Below are 19,427 nucleotides of genomic sequence, written 5' to 3'. Positions count from 1 at the left end.
ATTAAAGGGTTTTAATCTCCTAAATTATCATTGCTTCCTCTGGTTATCTGGGCTGTTGGCCCAAAGGATTTCAGGTTTGCACTCCATTCTTACTGCAAGGTAAATCTTTCCCCATACACAGTATGAGAAAACTCACAACACTTTGAAAATTTTGGCTAAATATATAACTAGCTATAATTCAGACTTTTTTAAAAAAAAGAAATAAAAGGTAACTCAGTGGAAAACCCTCTGAACTTGGTAGTTAATGCTGATGTCAGCCACAACTTCACTGATGTGTGTTTGATGTGTATTTGTCTGCTAAGCATGATGAGTTTTGTTTGCAGCAGCATTTGGCAAGCTTAGAATATTGCTTGTATTTCAGGGAGCATAGAATAGTAATATTCTGCCCTTTTTTTTCAACTATGTATAAGTCTTCTTACTGCAAAAATACATTTGAGCTTGCTAATTATTATGCTCAATGAAGAGGCTTGATCTGCTATTCCTCCAGACATTGCCCAAATAAAATATTAAGACAGTTCTTCATTTGAAATGTTGCTTTTTAAATTATCTTTTCCACATTTATACATCCCTTGATCTTGCAGAAAACAGGCCTAGGGAGGGAGAAATTTCAGGCTTATCTTGGTATAGTATTTAATCTTAATGCATTCATTGCAGAAACTGGCATATAGTTACCATCCTAGATTCAGCTCCATTTAGCCCAGGCACTTGGACTTTTATCAAGCTTCCAAAGGCAGTGAGTCTCCAGGCAGGTGTTACAGGAATCAAATGGCAGACCTGGAATCCTCTAATATCATAGATTTGGCCTTCTGCCTACAATGAACAGAAATGCATTTCTCATCAACAGTAACGTTAACTTGCTGATAAATTTGTAATTGAAATGATGTTTTTTTGTTTTACATTCACAAAAATGCAATATGTGTGTCTCTCAAAAATATAGTATTTGTTCTATTTATACACTTTTAGGTTGACTGTCCTGTTTTCTGTAGATGTAACACAGGATTAGTCATATAATTTGATTATCTGCTATGCTTAGCTTCTGTGCTGGGTTCTTGTAAACATCAGCACATTTCTCATAGATTTTTATTTTCTCTGTTGATGTTGGAAGCATACTGCTCTATTCAAAATACAACCAATAAAAACATTGATCTATTTTTTTTCCTATTCCCCACAAGCAACTTCTTAAATTTACATCATAAGCTCACAGGAAAGCTTTCACTGGGGCTTCATCTAGTATTCTTTGGAAAAATAGATTACAGATCATTATATTGCTGAATATCAGTGTCTACCTGAAGTCCATTAAAATTTGATAATAATTACAGTGATGGGCAGAGCATGAGCCAACAAAGAAGCCTGTAACATATGGAGAACTTGGATGGATGGAATGGAATTTGTTCTCCTTAATGAGAAATGATTTAAAGAATAATGATGTAATTCTGCATACTCTGCATTCCCAGGATGTCAGCTTAAAAGCTGACTTATTGTTTTCAAATCTCCAATGAAATCTGTCTTTTCTTCTGACTACAATTTTATTTGGGGGCTGAAAGAACGCACCTAGTAGAACTATAGCCTTGATGGTCAGGCAAAGGTCCATCAAAATATGCCTGCCTTATAGTAGCTAGAGAGACATCATAGGAAGCCAATATAAGCACGAAGAGAGATGTCATTTAAAAAACCCCTCATATAAGCACCAAGGTATAAACGTCAGTGGTAGACGTTCAATGTCAGTGTCTCTTCAATGAAAGCCTGCGAGGCAGGATGGCCGCTGGTTTCTTTTGCTCCGTCCGGTGGAGCAAAAAAACGCCGAAATAAACCGCCGTTCTGGATCGGAGCCTTACAAAACAGGGTCCCTGCAACGGAGCGAGATCCTGGGGAGCTGAATGAACAACCTTTCGGAGGGTCGACACTCTCAAACGTCCTCTGTCCCACGCAGCAGCCCGGAGTGTGCTTTGCAGCGCTCGTCTAGGCTGGCGGAATGGCGGCGCTGCGCTAAAGGCTTTGCTTCGGCGTTTTAAGCCTTAGGCGTTTTAGTCACCCACAAGCAGCTTGGACCAGCGTTTTACGACCTTTTATGGTCCTAGCTTTAGCCCTATTTCCTTTGCTGATTGGGAGGACCCTGGTGCTTAGTTGTCTCCGGAGGACTATTGTTATTCAAAGGAGGTGGGTGATTCGAACGTTGCTGGAGGAGGCAAGGCAGCTGGTTTTCTCCCGGCTGCTGTAGTCTCTTTAGGCACCCCCCCCCTCCCTTTCTACTCTGGTGGATTATACTACTGGATGTTTTTGGCGTTTTTCGACATCTTTGGCCCTGTTTTTCTCTTGGAATCTCTTTAGACTCTGTTGTTGACTTTATAGAGGGGTAGTTGGTTTGATATGGGGCGGTATAAGACCTGGCAGCTGGCCTTGCGGCCATTACCACAACCCCTTAATCTACCCCCTAGGCCTTTTTTACAGCACGGCCTCTCCTTTTCTCCCTGGCCTTCAGTTCGCTCTTATTTATACGGGACTTTACCATATGGTTCCTTACTCACGGCTACTGGACATTGGATATTGGACTCACGATCTAGTCCTGGTTGGTACGATCATTGCCGCCCATTGTTGTTAAGAGACTCCATCTTAGCCCCTTTGGAGCTTCTATCCCAATACCATCAGCACCATCTTTACCATCTTCTCCAACGCTGCCTTTTCCATCAACATTGGTTTCAACGCTACTTTTTTTACCAACATTGGTTTCCTGCCATTCTGGACTTTGACTGTCTGACTTCCCTCACCCATATAGTTAGGGCCTGTGATCCTGTTTTTTCTTAGCCCTGACTGTTACCATCACTATTATACTGGTTTTACCCCCAGAAGGAAATTTTGGACCTGGCTGCGAACATTAACTCCGAACATTAAGAGCCAACTTTGCCATCTGAACTCGCACCTTAAATTTTAATCAACTGCGCTACTATTTTAGTTTCTTTCTTTTCTTTCATCTTTCTCTTCTCTCTTTGTATGGGATATGCATGAGATACGTATGAGATGAATGAATGTCCCACTTTTTATTATCATATTGTTGTAAATTTTTGTGTTTTTAATTTTTACGTGGGGACTGTTTGGGGGAGTGCATGGGTATGTATGATTCGGAGGACCTGCCGGGAGATGCGGGGGCCATGGGGGTGGTTGAGGGGACCAGAGACACGGGAGAGGGTCGGGGTATTACGGTCGTAACAGGGAGGGGCAGATACGGCGGGGACTTTAGGGCAGGCCATTACCGGGGAAGGAGGGTTCGCTACATCACAGAGATCCCTCCTTCCGGCCCTATGAGTCCCACTCCGAGACCAGATGGCGCAAGTGATCAGGACCCTGGACTCAGGCTGCTGTCGCTAAATGCCAGGTCTGTGGTACATAAAGCTCCTCTCGTCCAGGACTTAATTTTAGACGAGAGGGCAGACCTGGCATGTATTACTGAAACCTGGCTGGGCCCAGAGGGAGGAGTCCCCCTTGTAGAGCTGTGCCCAGAAGGATTTCAGGTGCTACACCAGCTGAGAGCCCAGGGAAGGGGTGGGGGTGTGGCCGTTGTTATCCGGGAGTCGTTAGTTCCTCGTAGGGTCCCTGCTCCGGAGCTTGTCGGGTGTGAGTCTCTGCTGATAAAGTTGGACCTCAAGGGTCAAGTGGGTCTGCTGTTAACGTACCTGCCTCCCAACAGCGTTGCAGCAGCCCTCCCCTCGCTCCTCGAGTCGGTAGCCGAGCTGGCAATTGAGTTCCCTAGGTTGATGGTCCTGGGGGACTTTAATTTGCCGTCGCTCGGTGAAAACTCTGATGGGGCGCAGGAGTTCATGGCTTCCATGACAGCCATGGGCTTGACCCAAGTAATTCGGGGCCCAACCCATTCGGCGGGGCACATGCTCGACCTCGTATTTCTCTCGGAGCAGTGGATTTGTGATCTTGGTCTGAGGGGTAACGACATCATACCCCTGTCGTGGTCAGACCACTGCCTACTGAGGCTCGACTTCCGGAGACCAAACCCCCACTGTAGGGAGGAGGAACCGACCAGGTGGTTCCGCCCCAGGCGACTTATGGAACCGTTAAGGTTCCAGACGGAGCTTGGGGTTATTCCTGATACTTTCGCCCACAGTCCGGTAGAGACTCTGGTTGCTGCTTGGCACTCGGCAGCATCGGAGGCCCTCGACCGGATTGCGCCACTACGGCCCCTCCGAGGCGGCGGATCCCGGAGACCTCCTTGGTTCACCGAGGAACTCCGGGAGATGAAGCGCCGGAGGAGATGCCTAGAGCACCGATGGAGGTCCGATAAGTCCGAATCGAGCCGAGCAATGGTAACCACCTGCACCAAGGAATACACCAGGGCACTTAGGGCAGCGAAAAGATCTCACATAGCCACCTTGGTTGCGTCCGCTGAGTCCCGCCCAGCCGCCCTGTTTAGGATAACCCGCTCCCTATTGAATAAAAGGGAAGCGGGGGAACCCTTGCAGGGCAGAGCTGAGGACTATGCCCAATTCTTAGCGGACAAAATTGCTCGGTTTCGGTCGGACTTGGACTCCATCCCCGCAGTTCCAGCCGAGGCACAGGAGGATCAAGTAGAACATCTCTGGGTTGAGTTTCAGGATGTTACCCCCGGGGATGTGGACAAGGCCATGAGGGCTGTAAGTGCCTCCACCTGTGTACTGGACCCGTGTCCCTCATGGCTGGTTACTAACAGCAGTGAGGTGACACGAGGCTGGATCCAGGCGGTTGTTACCGCCTCTCTTCGGGAGGGGAACTTCCCTGCCGCACTGAAAGCGGCGGTGGTGAGACCCCTCCTAAAGAAACCATCTCTGGATCCAGCTGTTCTTAATAACTATCGCCCAGTCTCCAACCTTCCCTTCCTTGGGAAGGTTGTTGAGAAGGTGGTGGCCTTCCAGCTCCAACGGTCCTTGGAGGAAGCAAACTATCTCGACCCCTTCCAGTCAGGCTTCAGACCCGGTTACAGCACAGAAACCGCTTTGGTCGCATTGACCGATGATCTCTGGAGAGCCAGAGATGGAGGACATTCCTCCATCCTGGTCCTCCTTGACCTCTCAGCGGCTTTCGATACCATCGACCATGGTATCCTTCTGCGACGACTGCGGGAGGTGGGAGTGGGAGGCACCGTGTTGCGGTGGTTCTCCTCCTACCTCTCGGACAGGTCGCAGTCGGTGTTAGTGGGGGGGCAGAGATCGTCCCCTAGGCCCCTAACTTATGGGGTGCCTCAGGGCTCGGTCTTATCCCCCCTACTATTCAACATCTACATGAAACCGCTGGGAGAGATCATCCGCAGGCACGGGATCAGATACCATCAATATGCGGACGATACCCAGCTGTATCTGTCCGCCCCATGCCAACTCAATGAAGCGGCAGACGTGATGAACCGAGGCCTTGAGGCCGTTATGGACTGGATGAGGGTTAACAAGCTTGTGCTCAACCCAGAAAAGACCGAGTGGCTGTTGTGCTTCCCTCCCAAAGATTCGATCAATATTCCATCACTCAGGCTGGGGGGTCAAATTCTATACCCCTCAGAGAGGGTTCGCAACTTGGGAGTCCTCCTGGATCCACAGCTATCGTTTGACCACCACTTGACGGCTGTGACCAGGGGGGCATTCGCCCAGGTTCGCCTGGTGCGCCAGTTGCGACCCTACCTGAATCGGGAGGCTCTCACAACAGTCACTCGGGCCCTTGTGACCTCTAGGCTGGAATACTGCAATGTGCTCTACATGGGGCTGCCCTTGAAGAGCATCCGGCGACTTCAGCTAGTACAGAACGCGGCCGCGCGAGTGATCGTGGGTGCACCTCGGTTCACCCACATAACACCTATCCTCCGCGAGCTGCGCTGGCTACCTGTCGATCTCCGGATGCGCTTCAAGGTGTTATTAGTCACCCATAAAGCCCTGCATGGTAGTGGATCTGGATACTTGAGAGACCGCCTTCTGCCAATTACCTCCCTGCGACCAATAAGATCTCATAGATTAGGCCTCCTCCGTATTCCATCGGCCAGCCAGTGCCGGCTGGCAACTACAAGGAGGAGGGCCTTCTCAGTAGTAGCCCCGACCCTTTGGAACGAGCTCCCCGTGGAGATTCGTACCCTCTCCACCGTCCAGGCCTTCCGCACAGCCCTTAAGAACTGGCTAGCCCGTCAGGCCTGGGGACAAGGATAGGCGCCCCTCCCGAATGATGAATGTATGTTGCTTGCTATTTTATTATATGTCTCTATGTCAATGTTTGTATTCCCCCTCCCTGATTTTATGTGAGCCGCCCTGAGTCCCCTCAGGGAAAAGGGCGGCCTACAAATATTAATAAAATCTCTAAATCTCTAAAATGAATGAACCTTATGTTCAATATTTGATATCTTCAATAAAAAGAACTAGGGACCAGATGATGGGATACCATAGAGCTGCTAATAAGATAATTTAGGGCTAAATATACAAACTGTCTAATCTTTCAGAATTTACAATCTCTCATAGCAATAGCACTTAGACTTATATACTGCTTCACAGTGCTTTTACAGCCCTCTCTAAGCAGTTTACAGAATCAGCATATTGCCCCTAATGATCTGGATTCTCATTTTATCGACCTCGGAAGGATGGAAGACTGAGTCAACCTTGAGCCTGGTGAGATTTGAACTGTCAAACTGCAACTAGCAGTCAGCCGAAGTAGCCTGCAGTGCTGCACTCTAACCACTGTGCCACCTCGGCTCAGGAACAAATAAGTCAGCATCTTATGGAATATAATACAATAATCAATGCAATTCAAAACTTTAGCGTTACAAAGGATCCAAATAACTGAGGCCATTAGAACCAAACTGAAAAATGAAGATGATGGATCAAAGTTTATCTGGGATACCACTAAACTAAACATCTCTCATGATGATCATCTTGTTTGTCCCCAATATCTAGTTCTGAGAGGTAATTTCGGCAGTCAGCCAAAGTAGCCTGCAGTGCTGTACTCTAACCACTGTGCCACCTCGGCTCAGGAACAAATAAGTCAGCATCTTATGGAATATAATACAATAATCAATTCAGATGCAGAAAAGATTCCCGGATCAAAATAGAAATGAAAAAATATTAGAGGGTTCCATAGAAGAATTGGACAGAGACTTGGAAGACAATTGGCTATCATATCAAAACAAAACTTTAGCGTTACAAAGGATCCAAATAGGCCATTAGAACCAAACTGAAAAATGAAGATGATGGATCAAAGTTTATCTGGGATACCACTAAACTAAACATCTCTCATGATGATCATCCTGTTTGTCCCCAATATCTAGTTCTGAGAGGTAATTTGCTTCTGTGTTTATAAATTTCATTTATATCCATGATTCTTAACAAAATGGTTTGCGTGTTATAAACTTCTTGTAAGGCTTTTGCAGTAGCAGCAATCATGTCATTATGAATTGTCTCATTTAACTAGCCTTTGTGTGAAGAGATATTTGCATTAGCAGCCTTGAGTCCATCAATCCCATTTGGATGGGACTCTGGATTCTGCTTTATCTAGTAGGCAGGTCACACATGCAGCATAAATCAGATACTTGCTTTCTCAGTCGTGACAAATTCACCACACCATCACTTCTTTTATTCAGGAGATATACTAATGCCAGTCAGTGAATAGGTCAGTTGGTCATCACTGAATTTTAAACAGTTCTGAAGCACAACTTCCCCAGTTTGGCCTTTTATGAATGAGGGAGTAGATACTCATTCATAAATGCTCTCAAATCTTATACTTCCCCATTGTCCCTATTCAGACATTACATTTTTGGGTATGTTATTTGTAAATAGAATCCTTATCTTGTTTTGCTTTTGCTGGAAGTGTCTTCAGATTTCTTAGGCTGCATTACTAGATCTGTCACTCTTCAGGGTTTAATTTCACTTAGGCAATCAATATCTGAATAGGACTGAGAGTTATATTTTATTTTCATAGCATGCATATATAACTGCATGCATTTGGACAAGGGTGCATATGTAGCACAATTGACTATTTCATCTACTGCATTTGCTGAAGCGTACTATTGATAACATACATTAGGAGAATTTTATTTTTTTAGTTGGAAGCCTTGTTTCCTCAAGCCACAACTTGTTGCAGGGCTAATAGCAAGTATGCCCAAGGTCCTGGTGGAAAAGCCAAAAGTGAAAGCACTGAGAAATCTCTTCCCTCATTTATTACATCCCTCTTTACCCTTTTGTCTGAGAGCATAAGGGCAAATCACTGTTGCCAAAGTTCTCAGCTTGTTTCATCTAAGGATAGTGCAGATTAGGCAGTGGGTGGCATGTTTTCCATTGCTGCTGAAGAACCACAAAAACAACAATTGGAATAAACTATATTCTGGGTGACTTGAGTTTGGGATGATAACAGATAGTTGAGGAAAGAAATTAAAATATTGAGTAAATAAAATCTAACTTCAAATCTGATATAATGAAGATGTCTCTCATCCTTCACAAAATAATGATTGCATAAGATAAAAAACAACAGTCATTGTTCTTGACAAGCACAAAAGAATATCAAGTGTTTATGAAGATGTTGATTTTTCATTTAGCATGCTTAACTCTTTGGCTTGAAGTGTATCTTTTTTTCCCCATAGAAAGGAGCATGTTTTTAATGGGCCAGAAATTATGCATTCTATTTTATATTGTTTACAGTGACGTGCGGTGAGGTTTATGGCTGGTGAGGCACTGACACAGGGGTTTCAAAAATTTTTAGACTTGTGGACTTCAACTCCCAGAATTACACAGCCAGGCATGCTCAGTTCCAATTTAAAGCGACAGCATTTTTTCTCCTTTGCGAAATAAGTTTTCTTTCATTCTTTTTCTTCTCCCTCCCCCTTCTCCTCCCTCTCTCCCTCCCTCCCCCCTCTCTCAAACAGACACACACACACAGAGAGAGAAGTTGGATCCCTCTCTCACTCACTCACTCTCAAACAAACACAAACACAAACACAGAAGTTGGATTGGATATATTTTCCAATGGCTTGAAAGTAGCTCCTCTGCCATACCTCCCCCATTCCCCTGCTGCCTTCCGATCCGAGCCTTTGATTGCAGGTGGAGCCACATTGCCTTTTCAAACTTGTAATCAGTGAAGCTGGGCTTATATACTTTTATCCAGCTCTGTCTGTGTGTGTGTGTGTGTGTGTGTGTGTGTGTTTGAAAAGGCAACGTGGCTCTGCATGCAATCAAACTTTTTGAATTCCTCCCCCCTCCCCACACAAACACCTTTTCCAGCTGTTTCAGAGAGGATTTCAACTCTGCTCTTGCCTGCCCATCATGAAAAGAAAAAAATGTAAAAGGAAAAAGGCATGAGCTCTAAGGTCAGACTGAGCTAGTTGCTCCCAGAGCCTCTAAAAAGCCTCTAAAAATGCCTTCTACAGGGGGCAGCAGGACGACGTGCCTCATCTACATAAGGAATTTTTCGGCTTTTAACCCTTGTTTAGCTCTGCTCGAGTGATCATAAAGTCAGACTAAATGAGGCACCACGTTCTCCTGCCGTCCCCTGTAGAGGGCATTTTTTTAGAGGCTTTTTTACACAGTTAAGCACTAAGCAGAGTCATCCACCGTGACTCTGGCAGCAACTAGCTCAGCCTTTTTCCTTTTATATATTTTTTCTTTTCATGATGACAGTGGTGAGGCCCTGCCTCCCCTGCCTCCCCTGCCTCCCCTGACTGCACGTGTCTGATTGTTTAATATAATATGTTCAGAATGTTGCAACCTCCTGAACTTATATCTAAAAGTATTTATGTTGTGTGTGTGTGTGTATGTGTGTATATATATATATATAATTTTTACATAGAATTCAGGAAAATTATTTTCAATGTATTTCTGTTAGTAAAAATAAAAAACTGTACTAAAATTCTAACTATATTACTAAGCATTGCCTAAAAACTGCCTTATACTGAATACAGAGCTTTCCATCCAGTCCAACATTGTGTCCAATAACTGACAGTAGCTTTCAAAAATGCTGGAAATGGTATATAGGATCTTTAAAAAAAATACAGAGTAGATGCTCTGTATTATTTATTATCTTACTGCAAAAGTAGCACTTTTATGGTAAGGGATGTACTCATAAGGGAGAACCAATATCATAAAAATATACTGGTAATTAAGTATGAGCATTTATGTATTTTCAAAAGTACTTTTTTCAGTATTGCAAAATGTTTTCAATATAGTGCTTTTTAAAGAAATGGTATCTGTTCAGTCTAGTTTTGCAATGAATACATAATGCTAAATTTGTGGCATAAGTTACATCTATGACAGCAAACTCTGAAACCATAACACCGGGAATATGAGTCTTTGCAGAAGGGGAACCTAAACTATGAGGGAGGGCAATGATAATCAGTCATAAATCTTCACCAATATCAGCAAAAAGATTGGAAAACGTTGGCTTGATAAATTGACTTCCTAAATCATTCCTTTTTCAGATTTTTCATAGTACATGCATTCATTTATGTGACCTTCCTTTAAAAAGGAAGTGTGGTGGTAAAAATAAGCCAGTTACAAACCTTTGGGAAAAAAATGTGTTCTATAGAATCTGGTTTTTAAATGTTTTCTAAAGTTGTATATCCTAGAGATGAAAAGATGCTATTGACTATCATACATTTACCACAGATGAGTTTTGATAATTTCTGTTTTTTTGTATTCCATAATTTATTAAATCTAGATGCTTTTTTTAAAAAAAGACAAAATTATAGAAAATGTGTTAAAAAGGTTAAAGCTGAAATTGTATAAGGCATCACTCCTCTCAATCTGTGCCTTACAATTGTACTGGTAGGTATCATTTTCAAAATCCCTAGGGATGTTAGCTGACTTTTATGGAGCTGTGGTCCATCTCATGAGGATTGCACTGGTAAAATATATAGTATTGCAGCTGGCTTGATTTCTGATTTTAGAGGGCAAAGTTCCTATTATTGTGGAAGTGTTGAAGTCACTGCTGACTTATTCTATTATCTTAACAATTCATATTCCTGAGGTCCAGGGTCATTTTAAAACGACAGAGGGTCATTTTAATCTTGATATTTTTTGTCCATTCCTAGGACATCATAGTTTGCTATTAATTCCAAGACTCAAATTATCAATTTGATTAGTTTACTCAATTTTGAGTATGATTTTTGTCTGTTCAACTAACAATGATTTTGTACTTTAGAACAGCTGTTGTAGAAATGCTCTATCCAGAAACATTATATAACAGGAAGTAAGAATTTAAAATCATGTCATCCAAGGATGCTCTGCACAATTGCCAGAGAAAAAAGCTGTGTAGTGAATCTTGTCTCCTAAAACAGCTTGAAATACTATTGAGTGAAAATTCAGGTGATTTAACAGTCTTGCATATCTTCCTTTGTTCTTGAGAAAGGTTTTGAGTGATCCCAAGCTATTTTGGGTAAGGGGAACCCAGAGATTTATTTGCAAGGCCAAGCAGAAGAATTTTTGGAGCATCCATCAGACAAAAATCACCCAAATTCATACCCAGTTATACGCCAGCTTTGGTACAGGTCCATTGGAGTTCCATAGGCTTGACCTGTTATCTGAAAACAGTTTGAAACTGTTGTACATGAGGAACTACACAGAGTCCTTATGATTATGAACTTGTCTTCCTTCTCCTTAAATCCATGCCCCAGGTGGCTGGCTAAGGCTGCTTGGAAGAGGACATGTGGCTGGGTGCTCCTGGTGGTTAATTAATCCTTGGGAAAGGAGATGGTTTCTTTGTCTCTTCATGGAGGCATTGATTCACCTCCTTATTAAGAAGTCATTCTGGATCCTACCATACTGGACAGTTTTCATCCAGTGTCCCACCTTCCTTTTGTGGGAAGTTTGTGTAGAAGGTGACTGTGCAGTGCCTAAGTGGACTTGGATGAAATAGATTATCTGAACCCTTTTCAGTCAGGATTTGGACTTAGACAAGAGATAGGAACAGTATTAGTTGTACTTATGGGTGGTCTCTGGTGCGAACAAGGTGGAGTAATGCATCCATTCTACTTAATTTCTTGGCAGCTTTGATATTCTTCTGGATAGGTTCTGGAGATTGGAAGTGGATGGCATAGCATTGGGTTTCAGTGTCTCCATATCTTGGTCTGTACCATCTTTGGTACAGATTAGGTGTACAGATTACTGCCCCAGACATATCTGAATCACAATCTGGAAGTTCTTCCAGATTCATGACTCCTGCTGAAGGAAGAGACCAAGGTGGGCTTTGCAAAACTTCATAAGTCTGGAAACTCTAAAACCCAATGCCACTCAGTCTTCCCATGGTTCAGTTGAAGCTTGTTGTTTCCCATCCAGACCTTACAGCTTCCAAGCACCAGGACATAACTTCCACAGTATTGCTTAATTTGCTTGAGCATCATCAGCATATTAATGACACCATGCCTCATGGCAATGGATGACTTCCCCCAAAGGACAGTGCATCAAATCCTTCAGCAACCCACATAGTAATGACTAAGGAGGAGATCTCTCAGTCTTGATCAACACAATGACTGAGGAAGGAAGAGAACCAGCACAATATTATGTCATCCTAAATTGTGAGGCTGTACTTACCCAGTTACTCATGTCCTAATCATCTCCTGTATAGACTATTGTAATGTACTTTACATGGGGTGCCTTTGATGTGTGTGTGGAAGCTTCAGCTAGTGCAAAATGCAACAGCACAGGCAGTTATGTATGCCTCTGAGAACACAAACATTACATTTTTGCTTCATGAATTGCACTGATTTCAAATTTGCTTCCACATCCAATTCAAAGTGCTATTTTCCCCCTTCAAATCCCTACATTTACTTGGCAGGCATTCACTAGTTTAATCGTATTTTTACCACACTTCAGTTGCTGATCATTTGAAAGCTAGATACAGAAGTTTTGTTCATTCCTCTGTACAATAGCTCTACAGAGTATTATATTCTTTAATGTCTACGTGGAAAAAAGGGATGAAGATAAATATAATGGAATTGATCTCATCACCTCCATCCAACCACTATTTTCCTGGTGTTTCCTTTCCTTTTGAGCCATATACTGTTTCTTCACATATATTTTTTTGCAACTCAGTGCATTCATTTTCTATAAATGACCCAATTTCTTCACATTTCCTTCATTTTTATAGATAGTCTACATTTTATATACATTTTATGAAACCAGATTATCTATATAAAAATATTTGGAAATGTTCCTGTTTCTCTGCCAAGAAAACCCATCAGTTTTCTGTAATGGGATTTTACTTCAGTTTTACTCTTTTTGAACAGCTTTGAAATATATACCACCGGTGTCTATCTGTGTAAGAATTTCAAAATGAATCTTTCAGGCTCATTTATTTTATTCTAAAGAAATAGAAATATTAGTCTGTTGTAGCAGAAGCACCTTAAAAACTAAAAGCATTTTGGCATGTTTTCATATATCAACACTTCTTCAGTCATATAAAAGAAGCTGTTACAAGTTATATTTCCTTAAAAAAAACAAAGCCTCCATAAAGGGGGGAGAGAAAAACTGGAGTGGGGAATTGGCCTTTCTCCTTTTTCTTTACTATGGGACTAGATGTGCACCCTACAACCACTGGAGGCCAAAATAATACAATTACAATTGGCAGACTCTAACAAGTTGTCAATCAGATATACAGACTTTCTAACACATCATTTGAACTCTTCATAAAAGACAATTGGAAGCATTTAGAATTGGGTTTCCAATTTTATTTGTTCCAGGAAATCAATCATCTAAATGATTATTTATAAGCATAAATTATACACACAATGCACGCATACACATGCACACAAATACATTCTCACTGTCTCACTTGCTCTTTCTTTCTCATTCTCTCCCATTCTCTCAGTATATGTGTGTACTATGTATATTCTGAAATGAATAAGACTTTTCTATTACTTTCCCAAAAGTATTTTTGTTTAAACTTTGCTTGATAGTTTACTTGTTTGTTGTAAAAGTAGCCAGACTAGTACACAGTTTCTTTATATATATATATATATATATATCTTCATTGCTTTGCTTACATTTACTATTTTCCCATGAGTACTTTAAAGCTATTATCTTAAAGACCTTAATTATACATATCTCAGGGTAACAGTCTTCAGATTACTGATTCCAGAGCAGTCTCTGCAGACAATAGCTGAACCTCAATGAAAAAAAGCTTGAAGGGATTTAAATATGGGAGTCTGTGTATGTTGAGAAAAAGACGGACAGCCTTTTTCGTAGGCTTTGAAAGAGCCCCCAGCATGAAGGAAACAATGCCGGTTTGCTGACCTTGTCTCAAACAGCATTCTTCTGGTTCATGATGAAATAGCACCTACACCTTTTAGAGTTTTATAAAATATCCACTAAAAGCTTTTGTAGTATTAGAATATTTTATTGATGGTGCATTCATGTGTTTATTAAGACTTTGAAACTTGTTTTATTTTAAGATTTTTTTGTTTGCCTTTTTTACTTTGCACCGTTTATAGGCCTTGGAAATAGCTTGCTCAGGGAAGTGAGATAAATAATATAAGGTGTATATAGCTTCTCTTAGATAAACCAATACCCAGAAAAGGTAGAGATGTTTGTAAGGAGAAAATGAAGTTTCCTTATATGAAATATTGTTGAAATGGGAAATGGGTAACTAGACAAAGGGTGGAATCTTATAGGAGGAGCTAATTGTAAAGTATATATAAGCTGCACTGAATGGAAGGGTTCTTGTAGACACACACCTAACAGCTTGTTTTATTGCTTTTGGTTGAAAAATAAAGAACAATTCATGCAATTGCCTGGGGCCTTGTTTGTTTTTTGTTTGTTTTATTCCAGCTAACAAACAAACTTGGTAAGGAATAAATATTCCAACATATCTATGCTTTCCCTGTAATCGACGTATTAGGGACTGATTTTTGAAAAAAATAATAACAGTAAAACTTAGAAAAACTAAGAAAAATAATTGTGCCTCTAGTCTTGATGCTTATTTGTTGAAGGTAAGAGCTGGGTATTCTTACATGATGATTAATAAGAGAGTACTAAATCTATAACAAATAATATTTTTAACAATAAACAGAATTAAAGATAGTTGACAATTTATTAATAATAAATTATTATAATACATGGGTCGGTGGTAATTTTTTTTTATAGCAATAACAGTAGACTTATATACTGCTTCATAGGGCTTTCAGCCCTCTCTAAGCGGTTTACAGAGTCAGCATATTGCCCCCAACAACAATCCGGGTCCTCATTTTACCCACCTCGGAAGGATGGAAGGCTGAGTCAACCCTGAGCCGGTGAGATTTGAACCGCTGAACTGCTGATCTAGCAGTCAGCCTGCAGTGCTGCATTTAACCACCGCGCCACCTTGGCTCATAATTGATATGATAAGTGATTATATGTGGGTAAAATGTTATAATTTGATAACTAGTTTTTATGAATAACTAGATTACTAAACAGAGTCAAGGTTATAATAATGACTTCTAAAAAATTATGTTTAGCAAACAGCTCCTCTATTTAGCAATGGCAGTATAGTCCCTTCAAAATATAAGTGTCTGTAGATATATTTTCCTGATGATTCTCTAATATTGCTTTCTTTTGGCTCCTAATTTTTAGTTTTGTTTTAGTTTTTCCTATGGTAGACAAATTCATTTGCAAATTCTTTTATATAACTTTTTCTAAGCTGTACTTGGTCTTTGAGTGGGACAATACTCCAAAAAGCTGGAGATGGGACTGAGAAAAAAACTAAATCTGATCTGTCTGCATTAAACTTTGCTTTATACCAGACAGAGTAAAAATGTTAGAAATGACCTTGTTAAAACAAAGTACATACAACATTCTGGTCTCCTTGAAATTAGTTCAGCCAGGCAAAAATAATTATATGGACACATTCAATATGGTCTGCCTAAATAATATGCAAACATTGATGCAGTTCTAGTCAAAGTTGCATAATTAATTAGAATTTGTATTACCAAATATTAAAAATCTCTCATGGGTTCATTGATTTGGAAAATTAGTGAATCCTCTTAAATGATTCACTAACTATTAAGGACATTATTTTTTATTTGTTTCCATTTTTTAAAAAAAGGTCTCTGATTGAGTCTTGTTATGATGTTCTGATCATTATTCTATGCTATTACATGGGGAACACAAAAATGGACAAAATGAAAAAGGGTATTTTGCCTCATATCACTTTTAGAAAAGAGCTGAATCTGAATTTTTTTCAAGCAGAAGTTATGTACAGTATATATTGAGTATATAGTTAAGGGTAGACAAATTTATTTCCACTCTGCTACACTTTCACATGTTAAAGTGTAAGCCTACATGGTCCTTTGTGCCTCAATCCATGGTATGAGCCCTTTGGAGATTTCTACCTTGACTCCAATCTCTGGTGGGAAATTCAAGAAACCTGCAGATTCTGTATCAAAGTTCACAATTTCACCCTAACCAATTCATTATTTTCAAATTGTGTGTTATGCAAAACTAAAGGCACATAAGACTTGTCTTAGATCAACATTAGAAAAAGATAGCAATACTGGCATGTGAAATAACAAGGATTAGAAGAACACTTTGACCAATCCTATCAAATGAAGGTAAATTGTAGACAGCAAAATTGATTTATAGCATGAAACTGGGACACATTTGCCAGGAGTGAAATTAACTGATGGTTTCAATAATATTAAAATTAATATCTCGGTAGAAATATATTTTCAGGTAAGGTAGCCCTGAGACCAATGTGACTAGATGTGACTAGACCAAGACTTCTTTTTCAGTGAAATTTCAACTTTTTAAAAAACAAATACTGTAACTTTTAGTTTACATTTCTTTATTGTTTGAAATTATTTGTGCTCTTCATTTTCACTGTTGCAGAAAACATAGTAAGTCATACCATTTTTTTCATCAATGCCTGATCAGTTCCTGCTTCATTTTAAATGAAACTGCAAACGGTACTGTTCTCTTGCAGGCAAGTTTTTTCAATCCTAACTTAGGCAAGTTCCATAAGAGCTTTGTTCATAATGCTTTGGAATATTTTTCTTCCATATGTTAAATTTTTGAAATGTCTACAATATATCACTTATTTTAGTTTAACTTTAGAGTGGGGAGATGGTATATCTTAGTAATAAAGCAGATGGATTTTAAGCAACGTTTCCAGGTAAGGCTGAGAAAATATATTATGCAAAACTCTAGAGAGCTATTGCCAGTAATTGCTGCCTATGCTGTAGATGGAAAAATGGACTGATTCAGGCTGAGGTAGGTTATTTTCCTATAATCTGCCTGATCTATCAGGTTAGATAGGATGGGTACAATCCATATCCTTTCCTTTAAATGTTGCCATCCAATGAGATTTGGAAGATGCCCAGGGTGGGATTCTACCGGTTTGGACTGGTTCGAGCGAGCCGGTAGCTTTGAAGATCAGCTGGGAGTGAACCGATTTGCTTCCATGAGCAAGTAGCCCCTCCCGCCTACCCTTGTGCTATACCTACCTTTTTCTTCTCAGCTGGGTCATATGGCATAGTGGATTGCCGCATCTCAGTGTGTTCCTTCCCAAGCATTGATCGCGATGGCAAGCATTCTCTAAATTGTGCACATATGCGTAGCATGCATCCTGGTGAAGGATGCGTACTCAGTGAATCTGTTCTTAAACCATTAGGATCCCATCCCTGAAGTATGCCTTCAAGTAAAGTCCATATAGATGTGCCCAACCACTGAAAGAAAATTGAAATTAGAGAGGGCTAGACAAAGCTTCCTGAGACAATGCAGGTAGAAATAATGTATGAAAACATTGTGCCTTCTTCATGGAATTTTCCTCCACGGTCTTAACATCTAAACAGTTAGTTGATTTCCTTTGTGTTATTAAACCATTAATATACATATCAGTAAATAAATCATAGATGAATGAAAGTTTACCATAAAATAATTTTGAAGATCTGAAAAGTTATTATATAAGAACAATGCAGCAATTTAGAACATTTATTTCTTTTCTATCATTTTCTCTGGAAAATAAAACTTATGAATAACCAAGGGATATGTAAAAACAATTGCAAATCAATCTCAGGTATTAAATGTTTTAGTTTCAACAAATTGAGTTCAACCAACTGGATGAAATTATATTCTTTTGATTTATTTAAAATTATTTAAATGTTAATAACAAAACAACAATTTTATGAGTGTTTAGATCTAAGAAAGATATTACCATCCTACAGATTCAGGTACTGGTGAAATTTAGATGCAAGGATTAAACATAATTTATTCAATGCCAGAAGGGCACTTAATCTTTCCCCCTTAGAGTGTTAAAGAAGCTCCTATTTCACTGAAACAAAAATCCATCAAAAGACATTATTCATAGGTGTCTGAGAATTCTGTTTTCCCGTACTTAAATATATTTCATTAATATCAGTCTTTCCTTTCTTTTTCTGTTACAGTTATACAAGCAGAGTGGTTACAAATGGATTGAAAGCCCAAATGAATAATCCAGAGCTGGTAGTCAGAGGGTTGGATCCACAGATAAGTCATTTAATTGACAAGTTGAAACATTTTAATCAAGTAAGTATTTATGTTTGGAGAACTGAAAAGGCTTTTGTAAAAGCTTTTCTTGTGTGCCTTTCTTGCCCACTTCTTCATCCTTTCCGTGCACATGCACACTGGAGGGAAAACATCTCACTCCATACTTTACAGGGAGATGAGCATTCTAGAAACATGAAAAACATCTTCATTGAGGACCATGTGTTATACTTGTGAAGGCCGGTCCCAAAACCCTTCTTCACAATTTTGAAGAATGCCTTCATCAGTGTTATTAAGGTAATACCAAAGATTTTTCCCTCCATATCATTTGAAATGACCTCTTTTAGTGCAGAATAACCAGAACATAGCTATATTTTATATTATGTCTAATGGGAAATCTTGACCTGAACTGAATTGAATTGAACTGAACTGATCTAAAACACACATTGTGAGATAATTAAGGTTATCCACATTGACTTTTCAGCAATTTTAAAAAGAAATACATTTAATTTAGAGTTTATCTACTGACCTGGCAAGATGACACAAAGTCGCAGTAAACTCCTATGATAGTCCAAGAAGTTGAATGTGTACAAAATTCCAATAGTTCTGTACTCATAATATAGAGAATTCTATAGAGTTAGACTCTGTTTACGATGGCACAGTGCAGTAAGATTTCAAAATATCCTCCACTAACCATATGGGGTACTATTAAAATAGCTTTTAAAGTTTTCCTGAAAGTATATTTTTCTGAACAAAAGATGATCTGCCAGTAGGCATGTCAGAATCATCATGAACTTGTGCTGTCAAATTATTCACTTGAGCTCCGAGAGCTGTGTGCAGCCATCTGCTGAGAACTTTGATCTGTCCCTTGATACTGAATATATTAAAGTTTGTATTATTATGACATTGCACTAATGTGTATGCACTGCCAGTCCAAATTAGCTAGAACAACCTACCATATTTAACTGAAATTGTTTTTCATTAATGTAAGCATATTTTCTTGTC

General features: G+C 40.1%; 1 protein-coding gene across 2 annotated transcripts in view; it reads left to right on the top strand.

Annotated features, from left to right (window-relative positions):
• The window catches only part of LOC116513624 (glypican-5-like), a 347,795-nt gene that overhangs the window by 187,122 nt on the left and 141,246 nt on the right, over positions 1-19,427 (top strand). For both annotated transcript variants that reach the window (XM_032224782.1, XM_032224783.1), the window contains one exon: positions 18,344-18,464. In XM_032224782.1, the coding sequence (XP_032080673.1) occupies positions 18,344-18,464 (121 nt within the window). The remainder of the gene's footprint in view (positions 1-18,343; positions 18,465-19,427) is intronic.

The sequence above is a fragment of the Thamnophis elegans genome, chromosome 10, assembly GCF_009769535.1.
Source record: "Thamnophis elegans isolate rThaEle1 chromosome 10, rThaEle1.pri, whole genome shotgun sequence".
NCBI classification, from domain to species: domain Eukaryota; kingdom Metazoa; phylum Chordata; class Lepidosauria; order Squamata; family Colubridae; genus Thamnophis; species Thamnophis elegans.
Note: the sequence above shows the minus strand (reverse complement) of the source record. Positions and strands in the feature narration are given on the sequence as shown.